The sequence below is a fragment of the Pongo pygmaeus genome, chromosome 10 (genome assembly GCF_028885625.2).
Source record: "Pongo pygmaeus isolate AG05252 chromosome 10, NHGRI_mPonPyg2-v2.0_pri, whole genome shotgun sequence".
NCBI lineage: Eukaryota > Metazoa > Chordata > Mammalia > Primates > Hominidae > Pongo > Pongo pygmaeus.
Window position 1 is genome coordinate 6,170,235 of NC_072383.2, and position 21,966 is coordinate 6,192,200.

Here is a 21,966-nt window from a genome sequence, read left to right on the forward strand (position 1 = left end):
TAGAGCCTCTGGAAGGAGCAAAGCCAGCCAACACCTTGATCTCAGCCCAGGGAAACTAAATGTGGACCTCTAGCCTCCAGAACTGGGAGAAAATAAATGCCTATTGTTTTAAGCTATTGAGTATGAGATAATTTGTTACAGCAGCCTCAGGAAGCCATCCTGACATCCAAGCTGTGCCACTTCAGGCACAGCCTCTCACTCAGACTCCCTTCAGTGTCTGCAACTATAAAGTAGTTTTCCTTCCAGCTGATCTGATATGAGAGGAGGCTTTCCCTCCTATTTCTAGTTTACACAACAGCCACTTAAGAAAGAAGTGGCTTTTTTCTATCGGTAAAATTTCAGACACCTAGCAGGTGATGATGGAGATATCTGGGGACAAGAGAGGGCACTGGAGTCTAAAACACAAAAGCGTAGTTACTTATTGCTATGGTTCAACTGTATATGTCCCTCCAAAATCCATGTGTTGGAACCTAAACCCCAAAGTGATGCTATTAAAAGGTGGAGCCTTTTGGGAAGTGATTAAGTCCTGAGGGCTCTGCCTTCATGAATGGATTAGTGCTCTGATAAAAGAGGTGGATGAGAGCACTTCAGTGTACTTTTTTTTTTTTTTTATTTGAGACAGTCTCGCTCTGTCACCCAGGATGGAGTGCAGTGGCGCGATCTCAGTTCACTGAAACCTCCGCCTCCGGGTTCAAGCGATTCTCCTGCCTCAAACTCCTGAGTAGCTGGGATTATAGGCATATGCCACCACGCCCAGCTAATTTTTTTTTTTTTTTTTGAGACAGAGTCTCACTCTGTCGCCCAGGCTGGAGTGCTAAGCTCCGCCTCCCGGGTTCACGCCATTCTCCTGCCTCAGCCTCCCGAGTAGCTGGGACTACAGGCGCCCAGATGGTCTCGATCTCCTGACGTCGTGATCCACCCACCTTGGCCTCCCAAAGTGCTGGGATTACAGGAATGAGTCACAGGACCCGGCTTCAGGTCACAGCAAGAAGGTCCTTGCAAGACACTGAATGCTGGTACCTTGATTTTGGACTGCCTAGCCTCCAGAACTATAAAAGATAATTTATGTTCCTTAAAATTACCCAGTCTCAGGCATTTGTTATAGCAGCACAAATGGACTGAGACACTACACCAAGTCATTAGCCCAGACCCATTTTTAGAGCCTCAGGCCCGAGATGTATTAGAATTAGACTCTAGCCACAGTTAGTTTTGGAGGAAATGGCCCTGCGTTAAGTCCATTCCTCCCCCAGATGGAAGGATATGAGACTGAGTCCTTCTGTCTTTTAGATCCAGAAATCACACACCATCCAGGTGCACCCAGGCCAGGCCACACCCACCTTCTGCATTTCCCCAGAGGAGATGTTGCATGAGCTGCTGGGAGGAGATGCCCGTTCACACCATTGTTCTCCACTGCTCAGAGCCCATGAGTTGGCAAAGTCATAAGGGTCCGAGGTCAAGGTCCCTGTGGAGGGAAGTTTCAGGAAAATAATGCTTCAGTTATGCCTGTCCCAGAACTTCTGGGTGAAAATTCTAGGTCTGCTGGTGGTTTTGTGTGTTTTGTTTTAATTTTTTATAAAGAGACAGGGTCTGGCTACGTTTCCCAGGCTGGAGTGCAGTAGCTATTCACAAGTGCAATCCCACTACTGAGCAGCACAGGAGTTTTGACCTGACCCATCTCCGGCCTGGCTGGTTCACCCCTCCTCAGGCAACCCAGTTGTCCCCTGCTCCCCAGGAGGCCCCCACATTGATGCATAGTGCTCTGCAGCCCAGAACCCCTGGGCTCAAGCAATCCTCCCACATCAGCCTCCCCAGTAGCTGGGAATGCAGGTGTGGGCCACCACACCAGGCTCTAGGTCTGTTTTTACCTGAATCAAACTTGTATTAAATTAAACAATAAGCATGCATACAGTGCTCAACCTAACACCACAGGGCATGGGCGTCAGAGCTCAGCAGATGCTTGGAGACTGAAGAAGGATGAATGAATGAATGAATGAATGGATGGATGGATGGATGGATGGATGGATGGTTACAATTACAATAAGGGAGATGAGGTGAAAGATGATGAGGAAATGCCCTTTCCCTGTCACTTCTCCATGCCTTCACGTGCCTTTCTCACTCCATGTGGAATGTTCTCCTCCCCCTTATTGCCTTAACTATCTCCATTCCTTCTTCAAGATGCAGCTCAAGAACCACTGCCTGCCTCCAGGGAGACTTTCTGAACAGCTCTACTCCCATTTCTCACCCCAGCCTGTATGGGTGTCCCTTCTCTGTACCCCATGGCACCCTGGGCATCCCTCTACCAAAACACTCATCACCTTTGGTTTGTATTTTTTTGCTCATATTCATCTCCCATTCAACTGTGAGCTCCTTACTTAAGGGTATAGGCTGTGCCTCTTATCTCTAAATTCTTATGTAGTGGATTATGATGCTCAAAATATTTTAGCAGAATGAAGGTAAGAATATGACATGGAACCTAAGCCCAGTCCCCAAGTCACTGCATACACCAGGCTCTCACAGCATCTGTGCTTTAGTACTTATAGTGCTCATGCTACTGTCAGCTACTCATAATAGACTGTGAGGGCCTCATGGACCTACATGGCCTGGTGCAAAGTAATTTTGTAATCTGTATTACAAAGGCAGTATGAGACTACTACCTTTGCAGTACTGGGATGAGCAGTTTTCTGCATAGCCAGGCCTGGAATAGTGAAGTATGTCTCAAGGTCAAGTAATGCATTTGCAAATAGTAAATAAACTGTCCCTGGGGAAGGAAAATGTAAATGAGACCTTAGAATATAGTCAATTAGTATGTGGGGGTTTGATAGGCAGAAAAAGATCCCCCCCCCCCCACCAAAGATATATTCACTTCCTAATCCCTGGAGCATGTAAATATTATCTCATATGGCAAAAGATGTGCTTAAGTTAGGGATCTTGAGAGGAAGAGTTTCTCCTGGATTAGTTGGGTAAGCCTAAATGCAATCATCTGTATCCTCATAAGAGATGGGTAGAGGCCAGGCACGGTGGCTGACACCTGTAATCCAGCACTTTGGGAGGCCAAGGAGGGTGGATCACGAGGTCAGGAGATCAAGACCATCCTGGCCAACATGATGAAACCTCGTCTCTACTAAAAATACAAAAGAATTAGACGGGCATGGCGGCACGTGCTTGTAATCCCAGTTACTCGGGAGGCTGAGACAGGAGAATTGCTTGAACCTGGAAGGCGAAGACTACAGTGAGCCAAGAATGCGCCACTGCACTCCAGCCTGGTGACAAAGCAAGACTCCATCCCAAAACAAAACAATAAATAAATAAATAAATAAATAAATAAATAAAGACATGGGCAGAGGGAGACGGGCAAAGACACACACAGAAGAGAAAGCAATGTGAAGACAGAGGCAGAGACTGGAATGATGTAGCCATGAGTCAGGTATGACTACAGATGGTAGAAGAGGCTAGGAACAGATGCTTCCCGAGAGCTTCTGGAGGGACTTTTGGCCCTCCCAACACCTTGACTGCAAACTTCTGACCTCCAGAACCATGACAGAATAAATTTCAGTTGTTTCAAGCCACCGAGTTTGCGGTAATGTGTTGGTAGCCACAGGAAACTGATATATGGGAGAAGCCAAAGGCAAGAGAACTTAAATTTGTGGCATGTTGACTGTGTGCCAGGCATTGTGATAGGTACTCTCTGGGTACTCAGTCACTCCACATCACACAGGTTTTGACACTTTCTAATAAACCACATTAAGGAAGGGACATAGAGGAGGTTTCGTGTTGTTGCCTGGGCAAAGCCCCTCTATGACCCTGTGTGATCTGGGCTGATCCCAATTCCTTATGTGAAAATAAGGAATTAGACTAGATGACTTCTAGGGTCATTTTTAGCCCTGACCGTCTATGGAGTGAAACTTTATGGGCTATATCTGAAATGAGACATAGGCTGTCCAAGAGATGGAATTACAAATATTCTTGCTTAGAGAAAACTCTCTGAGAGCTGGAGTAAAAGCCAAGCTGAGCAGATTCCTAGAAGTCAGGAAGCAAAGTTAACTGTTTGGGGACAAATATTGTTGAGTCTTTAACAACCAAAGACAACTAAACCCCCAATCCTTTGAGGATGGTTTCTGAAATATCACCAGAGTCCTGAACTTTTACCAACAAACACCAACACAGTATAGAATTCATTTTCAGTTTTTAAACCTTAAAGCCTGGGAATATGAAAGATATTTTAGGGCTGGGACTTCCATTTCTAGCAACATGACAGATTAGAAAACACTGAAACGTGCCACTACAATGGACAAATGCCCTATTGAATTCATGACTAATCTCACAAAAAAGTATAAGAAATTTCAAAAGACAGGCCTGGCGCGGTGGCTCATGTTTGTAATCCCAGCACGTTGGGAGGCCAAGGCGGGCGGATCACGAAGTCAGGAGATCGAGACCATCCTGGCTAACACGGTGAAACCCCATCTCTACTAAAAATAAACAAAAATTAGCCAGGTGTGGTGGCAGGCACCTGCAGTCCCAGCTACTCGGGAGGCTGAGGCAGGAGAATGGTGTGAACCTGGGAGGCGGAGCTTGCAGTGAGCCAAGATGGCAGCACTGCACTCCAGCATGGGCAACAGAGCGAGACACCATCTCAAAAAAAAAGAAATTTCAAAAGACAAAAAGAAAGAGGAGGAAAAGGATAAGGAGAGAGAAAGGAAAAACAGACCTGGTGAGTGTTGAAGTCAGGGCAATGGTGGCAATCTTGCCAACGAAGCGGTGTGGATTTAACAGCTTTGGATCTCCATGATGTAGGAAAGAGATCCTGAGACCCCCATTGTGAAGCTGGGACCCTTAAAGGATGACAACACCCTCCATGAGAAAATTCACAAGAAAAAAAAAATCTACTCTAAGAAACAATGGGCCGGCCACAGTGGCTCACGTCTATAATTCTAGCACTTTGGGAGGCCGAGGCAGGTGGATCACTTGAGGTCAAGAGTTCAAGATCAGCCTGTTCAACATGGTGAAACCCTGTTTCTACTAAAAATACAAAAATTAGCCAGGCATGGGGGTGGATGCCTGTAATCCCAGCTACTCAGGAGGCTGAGGCAGAAGAACCGCTTGAACCTGGTGGAGGAGATTGCAGTGAGCCCCGATCGCGCCACTGCACTCCAGCCTGGGTGACAGAGCAAGACTCTATCTCAAAAAAAAAAAAAAAAACAAGGAAACAAAAGTTTGTTAACCTAGTCTAAGCTCTGGATAAGTGAGGAAAAACATCTCCCTCAAAATCTGCACTTGTGGGAAAGCCCTCATATGGATTTGAGATTCCGATTTATACTTCTTATAAGATTTAGTAACTCCATATTGAAATATTAACACAAAACCCTTCAAAGATGAGTTCACCATCGAAAATTATGTAACATGAGGAAACAGTCCACTCTAAGCAAGAGTCAAAAGACACAGAAATAGCAAGATTAGAGCTTCAAAAACTTCAGATAATAAAATTTCTATATAGAGGTTATAAAACGTATTTAAAATTATTGCTGTTAAGAAGAAATGGAAATTTCATAAAAGAACAAGATGATAAGAAAAATAATAGAGTAGAAAAAGAGCCAGGTTTACCTTCTAAAATTACAAATATAGTTAATGAAATGAAGAGAAACCTCTATTGATGGGGGTTAGACATCACCTGCCGTTAGACACAGTTGAGAGAGAATTAGTGGATTAGAAGACAGATCTAAGTAGAGATGAGCTGATAATCCCCCTCTCCAGGAAAAAAGCAAAGCTCTGATTTGTAGCATTCGCTGATTTCCGTCGTGTAAATACTCCTACCACGGCCAGTTTCAAGCCACCAATGTGATATTAGTGAATGTGGAGCCGGGAAGAGAGACACACAATCAATTCTCACCAACCAGCATGAGCACAACACTTGAGCCAAGCAAACGACCTAAAAAGCAACACAGAGGGATAAAGAGCTTAAAAAAAAAAAACAAAAAATGGAAGTAAGGTAAAGATTAAAAAAGGGATGAAATAAAAATATCCAGGCCGGGCACGGTGGCTCCCGCCTGTAATCTCAGCATTTTGGGAGGCCGATGTCAGGAGATTGAGACCAGCCTGGCCGATATGGTGAAACCCCGTCTCTACTAAAAATACAAAAAATTAGCCAGGCATGGTGGCAGGCGCCTGTAGTCCCAGTTACTCAGGAGGCTGAGGCAGGACAATTGCTTGAACCCGGCAGGCGGAGGTTGCTGTGAGCCAAGATCACGCCACTGCACTCCAGCCTGGGCGACAGAGTGAGACTCCATCTCAAGAATAAAAAAAAATAAAATAAAAATAAAGTAATCCAACATATTTCTCATAGTTCCCAAAGGAGAAAAAAATGACTGAAAATGTTCTAAATCTGATGAAAGATAGGAAGCATCAGGGCCGGGTGTGGTGGCTCATGCCTGTAATCCCAGCACTTTGGCTTTTTAGAAAATTAAGCTTTTGGGTCATGTCCAAATGACAGAGAGAACATGACATTTATGGGGGCGGGCAGAATTTTCTCTCTTAAAACTAGGTATTAGTTAAAAACCAGAAGAAGGCACAGAGTCTGCATGTGCTCAGAAAGGGAAGGGCTGATTCTTTTATTCATTCAACAAATATTTATTGAACAGCAGCTGCATTAAAAATGTTCAAAATCATTACAGTCGGCTGGGCATGGTGGCTCACGCCTGTAATCCCAGCACTTTGGGAGGCCGAGGTGGGCGGATCACTTGAGGTCAGGAGTTTGAGACCAGCCTGGTCAACATGGTGAAACCCTGTCTCCACTAAACATACAAAAATTAGCTGTGCATGGTGATGCGTGCCTGTAATCCCAGCTACTCCAGAGGCTGAGGCAGGAGAATCGCTTGAACCTGGGAAGTGGAGGTTGCAGTGAGCCGAGATCGCTCCGCTGCACTCCAGACTGGGGAACACAGTAAGACTGTCTCAAAAAAACAAAAACAGGCAGAGCACGTTGGCTCACACCTGTAATCCCAGCACTGTGGGAGGCCGAGGAGGGTGGATCACGAGGTCAAGAGATCCAGACCATCCTGGCCAACATGGTGAAACCCCGTCTCTACTAAAAATACAAAAATTAGCCAGGCATGGTGGCGGGTGCCTGTAGTCCCAGCTACTCAGGAGGCTGAGGCAGGAGAATGGCATGAACCTGGGAGGCGGAGCTTGCAGTGAGCCGAGATTGCGCCACTGCACCCAGCCTGGGCGACTGAGTGAGACTCCGTCTCAAAAAAAAAAAAATTAAAAATAGAATTGCCATGCTAATGGATCAGAATTCATACTGTTAAAATGACCATACTGCCCAAAGCAATCTACAGATTCAATGTAATCCTTATCAAAGTACCAATGTCATTTTTCACAGAATTAGAAAAAGCAATCTTAAAATTCATATGGAACTGAAAAACAGACCAAATAGCCAAAGCAATCCTGAACAAAAAGAACAAAGCTGGAGGCATCACAATATGTGACTTCAAAATATATTACAAGAATATAGTAACCAAACAGTATGGTACTGGTATAAAAATATACACATAGATTGGCCAGGCGTGGTGGCTCACGCGTGTAATCCCAGCACTTTGGGAGGCCGACATGGGTGGATCACGAGGTCAGGAGATCGACACCATCCCTGGCTAACATGGTGAAACCCCGTCTCTACTAAAAATACAAAAAATTAGCTGGGTGTGGTGGTGGGCACCTGTAGTCCCAGCTACTAGGGACGCTGAGGCAGGAGAATGGCGTGAACCCAGGAGGCGGAGCTTGCAGTGAGCCAATCCACGCCACTGCACTCCAGCCTGGGCGACAGAGCGAGACTCTGTCTCAAAAAAAAAAAAATATATATATATATATATATGTATGTATGTATATATATATGTATATACACATACATATACACACACACACACACACACACACACACACACATAGATCAATGGAACAGAATAGACACCCAGAAATAGAGCCAATTGATATTTGACAAAGCTGACAAGAATATATACAAGGGAAAGGCCACCCTCTTCAACAAATGGTGCTGGGAAAACTGGACTGCCATATGCAGAAGAATGAAACTGGACCCCTATCTCTCACCACATACAAAAAAAAAATCAACTCAAGATGTATTAAAGACTTAAATGTAAGGCCTGAAACTATAAAAATCCTAGAAAAAAACCTTGGGAAAACTGTACTGGACATTGGCCTAGGCAAGGAATTTCTGACTAAGACTTCAAAAACACAGGCAACAAAAACAAAAACAGATAAATGAGACTGCATTAAACTAAAAATCTTCTGCACAGCAAAAGAAATCATCAACAGAGTGAACAGCTTGCAGAATGGAAGAAAATATTTGCAAACTTATTCATCCAGCAAGGGACTAGTATCCAGAACACACAAGGAACTCAAACAACTCAACAACAATGAAAAATAACAAATAATATCAGCAAGAAGTGGGCAAAGGACATGAACAGACATTTTTCAAAGGAAGACATACAAATATCTGACAGGAATATGAAAAAAATGGTCAACATAACTTGTCATGAGAGAAATGCAAATTAAAACCACAATGAGGTATCATCTTACCCTAGTCACAATGGTTATTATTAAAAAGACAGAAAATAACAGATGTTGGCAAGGATGAGGAAAAAGGGGAACTCTTACACACTGTTGTAAGGGGAATGTAAATGAATACAACCTCTATGGAAAACAGTATGGAGATTTTTCAAAAAACTTTAAAAAAAAAAAAAAATAGGACTGCCGGGCGTGGTGGCTCACACCTGTAATCCCAGCACTTTGGGAGGCTGAGGCGGGCGTATCACGAGATCAGGAGTTTGAGAGCAGCCTGGCCAACATAGTGAAACCCCTTCTGTACTAAAAAATACACAAAAGAAAAAAAAAATGAGCCGGACATGGTGACATGTGCCTGTAGTCCCAGCTACTCATGAGTCTGAGGCAGGAGAATTGCTTGAACCCGGGAAGTGGAGGTTGCAGTGAGCTGAGATCAGGCCACTGCACCCCAGCCTGGGCAACAGAGTGAGACTCTGCCTCGGGGGAAAAAAAAAATAGGACTACCATTCAATCCAGCAATCCCACTACTGGATATCTACCCAAAGAAAAAGAAATCAATATATCAAAAATACACCTGCACTAGTATAGTTATTGTGCATTATTCACAATAGCAAAGACATGGTATCAACCTAAATGCCCATCAACAGATGATTAGATAAAGAAAATGTGGTACATATACACAATGGAAGACTATTTGGCCATAAGAATGAAATTACATCTTTTGCAGCAACATGGGTGGGATTGGAGGTCATTATATTAAGTGAAACAAACCACAGAAAGTCAAATATTACATGTTCTCACCGATAAGTGGTTACTAAAAAATGTGTACACACAGACAGAAAGAGTAGAATGATAGATATTGGAGACTCAGGAAGGTGAGAGAGAGTGGGAGTGGGGCAGATGATGAGAAATTACTTAATGGGTAGAAAGTATATTGTACCCTAAAAGTCCTGACTCGACCACTACACAATGTGTACACGTAACAAAATTGCACTTGTACCCCATAAATTTATACAATTTTTTTTTTTTGAGACAGAGTCTTGCTTTGTCGCCCAGGCTAGAGTGCAGTGGGGCGATCTCGGCTCATTGCAACCTCCGTCCCCTGGGTTCAAGCAACTCTCCTGCCTCAGCCTCCCTAGTAGCTAGGATTTACAGGCATGTGCTACCACCCCCAGCTAAATTTTGTATTTTTAGTAGAGACGGGGTTTCACATGTTGGCCAGGCTAGTCTTGAACTCTTGACCTCAAATGATCCATCCACCTCAGCCTCCCGAAGTGCTGGGATTACAGGACTACAGGATTACAGGCGTGGGCCACCACACCCGGCCTTATACAAATTTTTAAAAAGAAAAAATTTAAAAAATGTTTAAGAAGAAATTGCATACCAAATTTTTCTCCTTTTAAGTAAAGAGAAATAGACATTGTAAAAGGCAATATTTTAAAATTTCACATACCTGAAAAATAAATAATGAAATATATGAAGAAAATAGAATTGCCATTAGAAATCATCCGGGAATTCTGCCTCTGGGAATATACTCAAAAGAATTAGGCCGGGCGTGGTGGCTCATGCCTGTAATCCCAGCACTTTGGGAGGCCAAGGTGGGCAGATCACGAGGTCAAGAGATGGAGACCCTCCTGGCCAACATGGTGAAACCCCGTCTCTACTAAAAATACAAAAAAAAAAAAAAAAAAAAAATTAGCTGTGCGTGGTGGCACGCGCCTGTAGTCCCAGCTACTCAGGAGGCTGAGGCAGGAGAATCACTTGAACCCGGGAGGTGGAGGTTGCAGTAAGCTGAGATCAGGCCACTGCACTTCAGCCTGGCAACAGAGGGAAACTCTGTCTCAAAAAAAAAAAAGAAGAATTGAAAGCAGGGTTTTGAAGAGTTATTTGTACACCTATGCTCATAGCAGCATTATTCACTATAGGCAAAATGTAGAAGCAATCTAAGTGTCTACTAAGGATAAATGGATAAGCAAAGTACGTATGGTCTGTATGTACAATGAAATTTTTTTCTTTTCCTCAAATTCCTCTGATACAATGCAATATTATTCATCCTTAAAAAGGAAGAAAATTCTGACATACGCCACAACATGAATGAACCTTGAGGACATTATGCAAAGTGAAATAAGCCAGCCACAAAAAGACAAATGCTGTATGATTCCACTTATATGAGATACTTACAGTAGTCAAAATCATAGACAGAAAGTAGAAGGATGGTTTCCAGGAGCCCAGAGGGAAGAATGAGAAGTTATTGTGTAATGAATATAGAGTTTCAGTTCTGCGAGATGAAGAGTTCTGGAGATGGATGGTGGTGATGGTTGTACAACCACATGAATGTACCTAATACCACTGAACTATATACATAAAAATGGTTAAGATAGTAAATTTTGGCCAGGTGCGGTGGCTCACGCCTGTAATCCCAGCACTTTGGGAGGCCGAGGGGGTGCAGATCACCTGAGGTCAGGAGTTCAAGAGCAGCCTGGCCAACATGGTGAAACCCCATCCCTACTAAAAATACAAAAATTAGCTGGACATAGTAGTGGACGCCTATAATCCCAGCTACTCAAGAAGCTGAGACTGGAGAATTGCTTCAGCCCAGGAGGCGGAGGTTGGAGTGAGCTGAGATCGCGCCATTGCACTGCAGCCTGGCAACAAGAGTGAAACTCCGACTCAAAAAGAAAAAAAAGATAGTAAATGTTATGTTATATGTATCATAGCACAATAAAAAATAGGGGGGTGTAGAAATCTGTACACAAATGTTTACATTTGTGGCTTTGTTCATAATTTTCCATAACTGGAAACAACGAAGTGTCCTTCAACTGGTGAATGGGTAAACAAATTGTGGTAACTACTCCTTAGCAATAAATAGGAACAAACTATTGATACATGCACCAACATGGATTAATCTCTCACGGACCATGTTAAATGAAAGAAGCCAGACTTACAAGACTAAATACTGCAAATAGGGTATGATTACAGTCATATGAATTTTGGAAATATCAAAACTACAGAAACAGATAAAAGATCAGTGGCCACCAGGGGCTAGCAGTTGGGGAAAGATGTGACTACAAAGGAGCATGGTGATTTTGAGGGTGACAAAACTGTTCTATAGTTTGATTGTGGTGGTTACATGACTCTACACTTTTGTGAAAACTCAGAGAACTGTATGTGAAAGGGTGAATTTTACTGTCTGTGAATTAACCTCAATAAATCTGACTTTTGATAGAACAATAATAAAATTGAGCCATGTGGTGCTTCCATGACACACATCTGAAACAAAATCACATAGAAAGGTTGAAAGAATGGAAAAAGATACATCAAACAAACACTAACCAAAAGAAACGTGGAATAGCTATATTAATAGCAGACAGATTGAAGGCAAAAAGCATTGGTAAAAATGAGAGTCATTACATTAAAGGAACAATTCCCTAGAAAGATTCAGTATTTCCTTTTTTTTTTTTTTTTTTTTTTGAGACACAGTCTCACTCTGTCGCCCAGGCTGGAGTGCAGTGGTGCGATTTCAGCTCACTGCAAGCTCCGCCTCCGAGGTTCATGCCATTCTCCTGCCTCAGCCTCCTGAGTAGCTGGGACTACAGGCACCTGCCACCACGCCTGGCTCATTTTTTGTATTTTTAGTAGAGATGGGGTTTCACTGTGGTAGCCAGGATGGTCTTGATCTCCTGACCTCGTGATCCGCCCACTTCGGCCTCCCAAAGTGCTGGGATGACAGGCGTGAGCCACCACACCCGGCCGAAAGATTCAGTATTTCTAAACACTAATAACAAAGGCTCAAGATATACAAAGCAGGCCGGGCACGGTGACTCACGCCTGTAATCCCAGCACTTTGGGAGGCTGAGGCGGACAGATCACTTGAGGTCAGGAGTTCAAGACTAGCCTGGCCAACATGCTGAAACCTCATCTCTACTAAAAATATAAAAATTAGCCAGGCGTGGTGACACCTGGATGTAGTCCCAGCTAACTCAGGAGGCTGAGGTAGGAGAATCGCCTGAATCTGGGAGGTGGAGGTTGTAGTGAGCTGAGATCTCACCACTGCAATCCAGCCTGGGTGACAGAGCAAGGCTCTGTCTTAAAAAAAAAAAAAAAAAAAAAAAAAAAAAGAAAGAAATATATATATATATACACACACACACACACACACACAGCAAAATTTGACAGAATTACATGAAGAAAGTGACAAATTCACCACCATTATAGAAAAACGTAGCTCTCTTAGTAATGGGTCATTAATAAGCAGACAAGAAGTAGTGAACATATAGAAGATCTGGAAAACACAATTAAAAAGCTTAATTCAACAAGTATAGATAGAGTCCTGCACCAATTAGAGAATACATTATTTTTGAGCATACATAGAACACTTGCAAAAAAAAAAGGCTACAAACAAGTCTACAATTTTTTAACTAGGCCACAATTTTTTAACCAGGCCACAATTTTTTAACCAAATTTAGAAATGAACTTAGTTACAAATAGGCAACTTTAAAAATTTCAGGCCAGGTGCAGTGGCTCACGCCTGTAAGCCCAGCACTTTGGGAGGCCGAGGCAGGCAGATCACGAGGTCAGGAGATCGAGACCATCCCAGCTAACATGGTAAAACCCTGTCTCTACTAAAAATACAAAAAATTAGCTGGGCGTGGTGGCGGGCGCCTGTAGTCCCAGCTACTCGGGAGGCTGAGGCAGGAGAATGGCATGAACCCGGGAGGCGGAGCTTGCAGAGAGCCGAGATCGCACCACTGCACTCCAGCCTAGGCGAAAGAGCGAGACTCAGTCTCAAAAAAGAAAAAAAAAGTTTCAAACTTTTGAATTTTTAAATGCATGTAGGTTCAGAAATAACTCAAAATGGAAGTTAGAAAATTTATAAAACAAAATATGTTACATATCAAAATTGGTACAGCTGGGCACAGTAGCACAGACCTACAATTCCACTAGGGAGGCTGAGGCAAGAGGTTTGCTCGAGCCCAAGAGTTCAAGACCAGTTTGGGCAAATTACCAACACCTTATCTCTAAATACACACACACAGAGACACACAGACACACACACACACACACATATATATACACACACAACGTATATAATTACATATATACATATATACACACATATACACTATATATATGTATTTACACAGATACACACACACATATACAGTGCAGCTAAAGTGATATTTAGAGGGAAATTTATAGCCCTAAATGTACGTATTGGACAATAAAATCAGTGCTGCAGAAAACCAAAAAATAACCTATCATGCTGTTTTCCAATATGGTACATTCCAATGAAAGGAACAGTCAATTGTTTCTCTGCATGTTTACTCTCTAATCAGAAAGTGGTTGGGTCATAAGGAAGAAAGATAACTTATATATAAGTGTTTAGCTTTGGCAAGAGAACATCACTAATTGAATGTTTATGTAATTAAAGAAGATTGAAATATTCATCTTTAGTGTTTTCTTTTTTTTTTTTTGAGACCGAGTCTCACTCTGTCGCCCTGGAGTGCAGTGGCACCATCTCAGCTCACTGCAAGTTCTGCCTCCCGGGTTCACGCCATTCTCCTGCCTCAGCCTCCCGAGTAGCTGGGACTACAGGCACCCACCACCACGCCTGGCTAATTTTTTGTATTTTTAGTAGAGACAGGGTTTCACTATGTTAGCCAGGATGGTCTCAATCTCCTGACCTCATGATCCACCCGCCTCGGCCTCCCAAAATGCTGGGATTACAGGGGTGAGCCACTGCGCCTGGCCTAGTGTTTTCACATTATCCATATTACCTTCTATTGCTCGTGAACGCACACATGCACACACACATAAACTGGTCTTTTTGGATGGTGTGGAGGACCACTCCATAGATTTTATCCACTCCACTGTAATGGGCTGAGGAGGATCGACTCAAACTACCCAGCATTGACCAACCATCTGCCACGTGCAAGTTGCTACAGAGAATTCAAAGTTGAACGAAGTCAGCTTTGAGGAGCTCTAAGACCTGGTTTAACTAGAGGTCTAGGCATTGGAATGGAATGCAAAGAGATAAGGCTGGCAACATAAATTGAGGTGAGGTCACAGTGAGGCTTGAATGCCAGGGAAGGCATGTTAGTGAAGATTTATGAGCAAGGAAATAAAAAGCATGGCCACACTTTAGGGAAATGGTATCCCAGAACACCTTACCTTCTTGGGTCATAAAGTCATCTTCAGCAAAGATGTTAAAGTTGCCACACAGCCCGCAGGTCTTGTTGAAGTATCTGTCTGACAGCAGGACTTGAAAGTTACCGCTGCCATCGATCCTGGCCACAAAGCCATAGGCCTCACCGGACAGCTTGTAGTACCCAGCCTCAGTTTCCAGATACAGCCCTTTGGAGGCATAGGGCATGGAGACTCTGCAGGGCAAAGGCTAAGTTCAGAAGTGGGCTTCTCACGCATTTTCTGGATGTCTCTCCCACCTTCTAACCCCAACCCCATGTTGTAGGGTTCAGACCGTGGTGCAAAGTGGCTGAGGACCTAGACCAGCAATCAGGAGACCTGGCTCTCACCCAGCCCTGCTACTCACTTCCTTGGAACATTTGCTTCCATTCTCTGGGCCCCAGCTTCCTCATCTAAAAATGAGGGGGTTGTGCCAGGGGATCCCTAGGGTACTTTCTAACTCAGATATTCTGGGCTTACCTTTGGTCCCCCTGTGTCACAGTACCATTGACAAACAAATGGATGTCAAAAAATTCCCCAAGATACACGGAGAGGCTCACTCTCTTGCCATTCTGGAAGTCCCCTGAAAGAGAAAAAAGTCAACAGTAATGATTATTACTCCCCTCAAAAAATGAATACATTGATTAAGAACCATTATCTACATAACCTTTCTCAGCAGAAAATGCCCCAAAGTCTTTACAAGTGAGCAACAAAAATCTCCCTAAAAATCTCATTTTCTCACCCATTTTCCCATTCATCTAAAAATAATTATTGAGTGACTTCTGGATACACAGCCCTCAGGTGGGCTCTTATGTATCACAAAAGAAAAATCTAAAAGCATGATCTCTTGCTTCTGGGAGTTTACAACCTGCATATAAATAGAAGACAAACATGTGACAATTGAGTATATTGTAAGGCAGCAAACAAAAAGGCAACACTGTGAGTTACTGGTAACAGGTGCTCTAGGAGAGTGTTATTTATTCATTCATTCATTCATTCATTCATTGAGACAGGGTTGTGCTCTGTTGCCCAGGCTGGGGTGCAGTGATGTGAACATGACTCACTGCAGCTTCTGCCTCCTGGGCCCAGGCAGTCCTCCCACCTCAGCCTCCGGGGTAGCTGGGATCACAAGTATGTACCACCACACCCAGCTAATTTTTTTTTTCTTTTTGTAGAGACAAGATCTTACCGTGTTGCCCAGGCTGGTCTTGAGCTCCTTGGTGCAAGTAATTACAGGCATGAGCCACCCCTTCCAGCCTAGCAGTGCTATTTAAAATGGTATCAGCTGGGCACAGTGGCTCACGCCTGTAATCCCAGCACTTTGGGAGGCCGAGACGGGCGGATCACGAGGTCAGGAGATCGAGACCATCCTGGCTAACACGGTGAAACCCCGTCTCTACTAAAAATACAAAAAAAAAAAAAAATTAGCCAGGCGAGGTGGCTGGCATCTGTAGTCCCAGTTCTTTGGGAGGCTGAGGCAGAAGAATGGTGTGAAACCAGGAGGCGGAGCTTGCAGTGAGCGGAGATCGCGCCACTGCACTCCAGCCTGGGTGACAGTGCGAGACTCCGTCTCAAAAAAAAATAAAAAATAAAAATAAATAAATAAATAAAATGGTACCTTAGGACAGCCCAAGTCAGAATCCCTGGGCTGTTTGTTTAAAATGGAGATTCATGAGCTCCACTTAAGTTTACTGAATTTGATTATCCAGGAGTTTACAGATCGTGTGGGTCAAATGCCTTACACAGCGCATGGAATTAACAAGGACACACTAAATGGTTGACAATGGAAATGTCTGAAGATCCAGACACATGATAAAATAGGCTCTGAGAATGGTGTGATTGTGAGGGCTGAACAGGGTGACAAGGGTGATGGGATGGTGGCCGGCATGAAAGGGGAAACATAGGCAAGAGACATTTTTCACAGCGTGACCAAAGCTTAGCAAACCTCACCTAGTTTCTGAGAACTGCTACTCATGGTGGCTCTTTGATATTCAAAGATAACTAATTGGTCATAAGAATCAAAAGACCCAGAAGGTAAAATAGAGTCTGGTCTCAAGCCTTGGAGACTGAGAAATTAATGGAAATAGGGAAGATAGGGGCAGCCAGAGAAAACAAAGAGCTGACGCGTGGGGCACGATGCCTTGAGGTCCTGAAGGAATGGGGCATAGGACTCAGGAGTAAAGTTGGTCTTAAAAATGAGCAAATCTCTCTTCTCCTAGAAGGGAGAGGGGAGTGTGGGCTTCTTCTCAGCAATAAGAGGCTAAGATGTCTGTGGAACCAAGCCCACAAGACCTGGCAGATCTGTTGACTCAAGGTGTTGCTGCCATGGCCAGAACCGCAAAAACAGGGAGCTGGGGCAGGGGTCTCCTCACTCCTAGCCAGGAGAAGAAGAGTCCCCAGCAGGGCTCTGGGCTGAACTGAGGCTGCAGGAGGACAATCACACACACAGACACATACACACACACACACACACCACACGCACACACACCATGCACACACATAGCATGCACCCTGGAACACACAAACACTCCAAACCAACCCGAATGAGCTACAGAATAGACTTGTTTCTGGTGGAAATTCAGTGAGGGCTCTCCCATGTAAATAATAAGTCTATTCTAGGAATAGTCTTGAACGATATGCCAGCAGCAGCAGCCACCAGGAAAGACACACAGACCACTCACAGTTCATAAACCACATTCTGCAGAGCTCCAGGTCAACACAACTGGGAGAAAATGGAGATGCCCGCCAAATGAAAGGGGACTTGTCTTGTTTGAGCTGAGGTGTCTCCCTTGCTCCACATTCCCACCTACAACAGTTTTTACAGCAAGCAAACCTTTAGAAGCTGAACAAACTTACTGACAGCAAGAAATTGGCCAAAGAAAAACAAACAACTGGAAAAGTGATTGCATAGAGAAACTTTTTTTTTTTTTTTTTTTTTGAGACAAGAGTCTTGCTCTGTTGCCCAGGCTGGAGTGCAGTGGTGCGATCTCGGCTCACTGCAAGCTCCGCCTCCCGGGTTCACGCCATTCTCCTGCCTCAGCCTCCCGTGTAGCTGGGACTACAGGGGCATGCCACCACGCCCAGCTAATTTGTTGTATTTTTAATAGAGACGGGGTTTCACCATAGCCAGGATGGTCTCGATCTCCTGACCTCATGATCTGCCTGCCTGGGCCTTCCAAAGTGCTGGGATTACAGGCATGAGCCACCGTGCCCTGCAAAGTAACTTTTTTTTTTTTTTCAGTAATGGTAGAATCTGAGTGAGGAGTATATGGATCTTGAAGTCTTTCAACTTTTCTGTATGTTTGAAAATTTCCATAAGAAAATGTTGAAAAACCAAACAAATGGGACAACCAGGTAACAACCTCCAGTTTGCACCCTCTCCCATCCAGGGCCCTAGGCATTTGCACTGGGCCCAAGACCAAATCCCTCCCTCAGCTTTTTCTGGGGCTGGCGCTCTGAACACTACACACAGCCCAGAGTGGGCCCATGCGACAGGGCAGGGACCCACTCCACACTCCTCACTGGAGACCTGCCAGAGCAGAAGCCCCCACCTGCCGGATGGCAGACAAATGAACGCACGAGGTCTGGGCTCAGGTGTCTGTGTCCCTATTACCACTGAGCCTGTCTCCCCATCAGTGAATCCTCCTTCCATCCCATCTCACAGGGAGTTCTGCCTCGTCTCCACTGGGTAACTCGACCAATATGTCACCTCTGAGCCAAAGGCGTCTCCCTCCTGGAAACGGGAAAGGAACCCCCGTGAGCCCCTCCTTGGCGTTTCTCCTTCTCCTGGGGATGCAGAAAGGGTGGGTGGGACCAAGTCTGCCAGGGACTGTGGCTGAAGGATGGGTAGGGAACGCTTCAGAGGCAGCCACGCAGCTTGGGGTTGGCATGACCCTGCAGCTGTAGATCTACAGCTCTTAGAGGCTTCCAAAGATGCAAAATCACTTAAGCAAGGTACTCGTTCCACAAGAGGCAGAGCTGAGCGGGTGCCACAGGGGAGCCCGGAGGTTGCTATGGCTATAAGTTTGAAAAGTAAGGCCTGCAAGGCTGAATAAACCAAGAATTCAGCAGCAGCAGAAAAATCAAACAGGAGGGAACCAGGAGAAGTGTGTGGGAGGAAAGGAGAGCCCCAGCCCTCCTAGAGTAAATAACAGAGGAACCCGTCCACACAGGCTGCGGGACTCGGGGCTGGCTAGGCAGCAGACCCTGGAGTAACTTGCCCATCATCACAGAGCTAGTCAGTGATGAACAGCTGGGACTCAAGCGAGTGCTGTTTTAAGTATGTTAAGGGCTTGCTCTGGGCGGCCCCAGGAAAGACCAGCATCAGGAAGTCCAAGGGGCGGCCCAGGGCTGAGCCCGTGTGAGGCAGCTCCAGGCAGTCAGGGGAGGTGGGGTTGGCTGCCCTGGGAGCTTCACCTACTGCAGGAACTGGGGCTCCTGAAAGGGATGATTCAGGTTCTGGTAACCAGCCCCCACCCACCCAGAGACAAACCAAAAACAGAAGTCTAGGGGCAGGAGCGGGGCTGCATCGTGCCCTTCAGTGAGAATTGAACCGCATGGCAAGGAGAATTCCTGGCCCTGGATGGCTGAGGGGGCTTGAAGAGCAGTCAGTCCACAGCCAGAGCAGGGGAGTGGCAAGGGAATTTGGGATTTTGTTTTCTTTTGTTTTGAGGTCTTGCTCTGTCGCTCAGGATGACATGTAGTGATATGATCACAGCTCACTTCACCCTCAAACTCCTGGGCTCAAGCAATCCTGTTGCCACAACTTCCCAAATAGCTGGAACTACAGGTGTGTGCCACCATGCCCAGCTAATTTTTGTATATTTTTGTACAGATGGGGGTCTCGCTATGTCGCCCAGACTGGCCCCGAACTCCTGGGCTCGAGCAATCCTCCGGCTTCAGCCTCCCAAAGCATTGGGATTACAGGCACGAGCAACTGTGTCCAGCCTGGCAATGAGATTTTTCAAAGTGTGATCTGGGGAAGCCTGTAATTCAGAAAAACATACTATGGCAGCAGGAAGGATCTAAATAAGCAGTTCTTAACCTCTTTTGCTCAGAAAGCACAGTAAAAACACAACTTATATGTTACTTTATGACTCAGGACACACACACACACACGTTTCATATCATATTTACCCTTGCCGTGTGCCATGCACTCTGATATTTTCTGATGTTTTCTATACTATTCTATTCTGTCTTTTTAAATGCTAGTTATAACCACTCAACTAATTTTAGGACCCATGGCTCACAACTCAGTTCGGAAAACAATGATCTAGGCTGACTTCATTTTACAGATGGAGAAACGAAGGCCTAGGTTTACAACAGGATTTCTCCACTGCATCACTATTTCATTCAGGGCCAGACACTTCCCTGTGCATGGTGGGAGAACCAGCAGCCTCCTGGCCTCTACCCACTAGATACCAGCAGCACCCACCCCACAGTTGTGACAACCCAAAATGTCTCCAGACACTGCAAAATGTCCTCAGGGGGAAAATCACCCCGACTGAGAATCCCTGGTTTCCACTGTGGAAATGGAGCAGAGCCTACACTCAGGCTTTTTTGACTGTCCAAATCCCCTTTTTGCAACACAAAGCTGCGTAACAGGGCATCGGAGTGTTCTAGATTGCACTCATCACTAATGCAGGGAGAACTCCAGATCAGCCTTGCATTTTATTTGCCTCATTCCCTCGATGCAGAACTCAGGGGGATCAGCTGACGTGCAGCCATTAGGAAAACGAGCCATTAGAAATTGCCGGTGAGCCCAGGAGAGACCCCTGCACTCCACAGACCTCCAGGTTAGCACTTCCTATAACTCTTAAGAAAAGAGGGGCTGGCTGTCACCCCAAAGAGGCAAGACAAGCCAGCGAAGCTCTCCCAGAGGCTCCCACCAGGCCTGTTTAACGCAGTGATTAAGGCGCTGAGTGAGGAGTAAGCTCCTAGCCCACGTATTAGAGAGAGAGGAATTCTGGGACCTTCAGAAGCAGGCCAGGAGCCGGAACTACAGTCAGATCTGGGCGCTTTCTTAGGCTTTAGTGTGGAACTCATTCATCTGCATTTCCAATAAACACTCTACCTTCTACGCCTGTGATTCTGGTGCAGGTGACCCTCCCTCCAAACTGAGAACAGGGGTCTGGTCTGACCATGCCACGGAAACTAAGGCTCCCCGGGGGAAGTGACTCAGCAGGCTGTTGGTTGTTGATGGCTCTCTCTTGGCAGGTCTGGGAGCCAGATCCTGCAGCCATAGCTTAGGAAGAGCAGTCTCCACGGAGCAGCAGGAACCAGGACTCCCACAGTCTCTCTCTGGCCTCTGTGCTGCCTGGCATAGAGCCGTGTCGCCTTGGCCTCGAACCCTGGATCCTGCCTCACCAGGAGACAGAATCAAGGACAGGGGCCTCGCCTTGGCACCAGGTGGCCCTTCGTGTGCATACATAAACACTTTACCCAGGATATGAATAAGGTCCACAGGCACTCGGGAGGAATGTGGATGTGCGATTTACGGTCAAGGAGACAGGATGTCATTGGAGAACAATGGAACAGAAGGTGGGCATGTGCACGGAAACTGAAACTGCAGGGCCCAAGTCCTGGGTTCCCTCCCCTGACCCAGTGCCCCTGGCTGCCGTGATGCACCAGTGCCAGCCCACCCCCCTCTAATTCTTCCTCTTCTCCTACCCCAAACCTGCCACCACCACCAACAGCAGGCAAAACAGCCACCCATTCTCTATGACGTTAGCAGCACGGTTTTGGTGAAAATGAAACCAATTTACATTAAGGTGTGTTTGATCCGTAACCTTGTTTAGGCAAACAATCTCCCAGAAAATGGACACTTCACAAGGGCAAGTAGCTTATAAGAAAAGAATAGCGACCTGGCGGGGAATCCCACCAAGGGGTTTTGAGGGAGACAGGCCTTCCATGGTCCTTCAAATTCCTCTGTGGGCACTGAAACCCAGAAAACGGTGGCCCGAGAGGCCAGACCTCTAGCGCAAACCTGTGTGGATTATGAGGGGGAGATGAAACTGAAGTGACCCTGACCTCACGGAAATGCCTGGGGGCCCAGCAGCCCCTGCCTCTGCACAGCGATTCCAAGTGAACACCCCATGTTAAGCTGGCTGCTTTCAATAACTCAGCTTGGCTAAGCAGTCACATTTTCAGATGACCTGTCTCCCTTGATGCTCACAGTATCTCCATTTTAAAGATGAGGAACTGAGGCCGAGG

General features: G+C 45.4%; 1 protein-coding gene across 1 annotated transcript in view; it reads right to left on the reverse strand.

Annotated features, from left to right (window-relative positions):
• VWF (von Willebrand factor) overlaps positions 1-21,966 on the reverse strand; it is a 175,656-nt gene that overhangs the window by 145,743 nt on the left and 7,947 nt on the right. The window contains exons 4-6 of the mRNA XM_054442726.1: positions 15,235-15,337; positions 14,743-14,951; positions 1,338-1,462 (exon numbers count right to left, since the gene is read on the reverse strand). Coding sequence (XP_054298701.1) covers positions 1,338-1,462; positions 14,743-14,951; positions 15,235-15,337 — 437 coding nt within the window. The remainder of the gene's footprint in view (positions 1-1,337; positions 1,463-14,742; positions 14,952-15,234; positions 15,338-21,966) is intronic.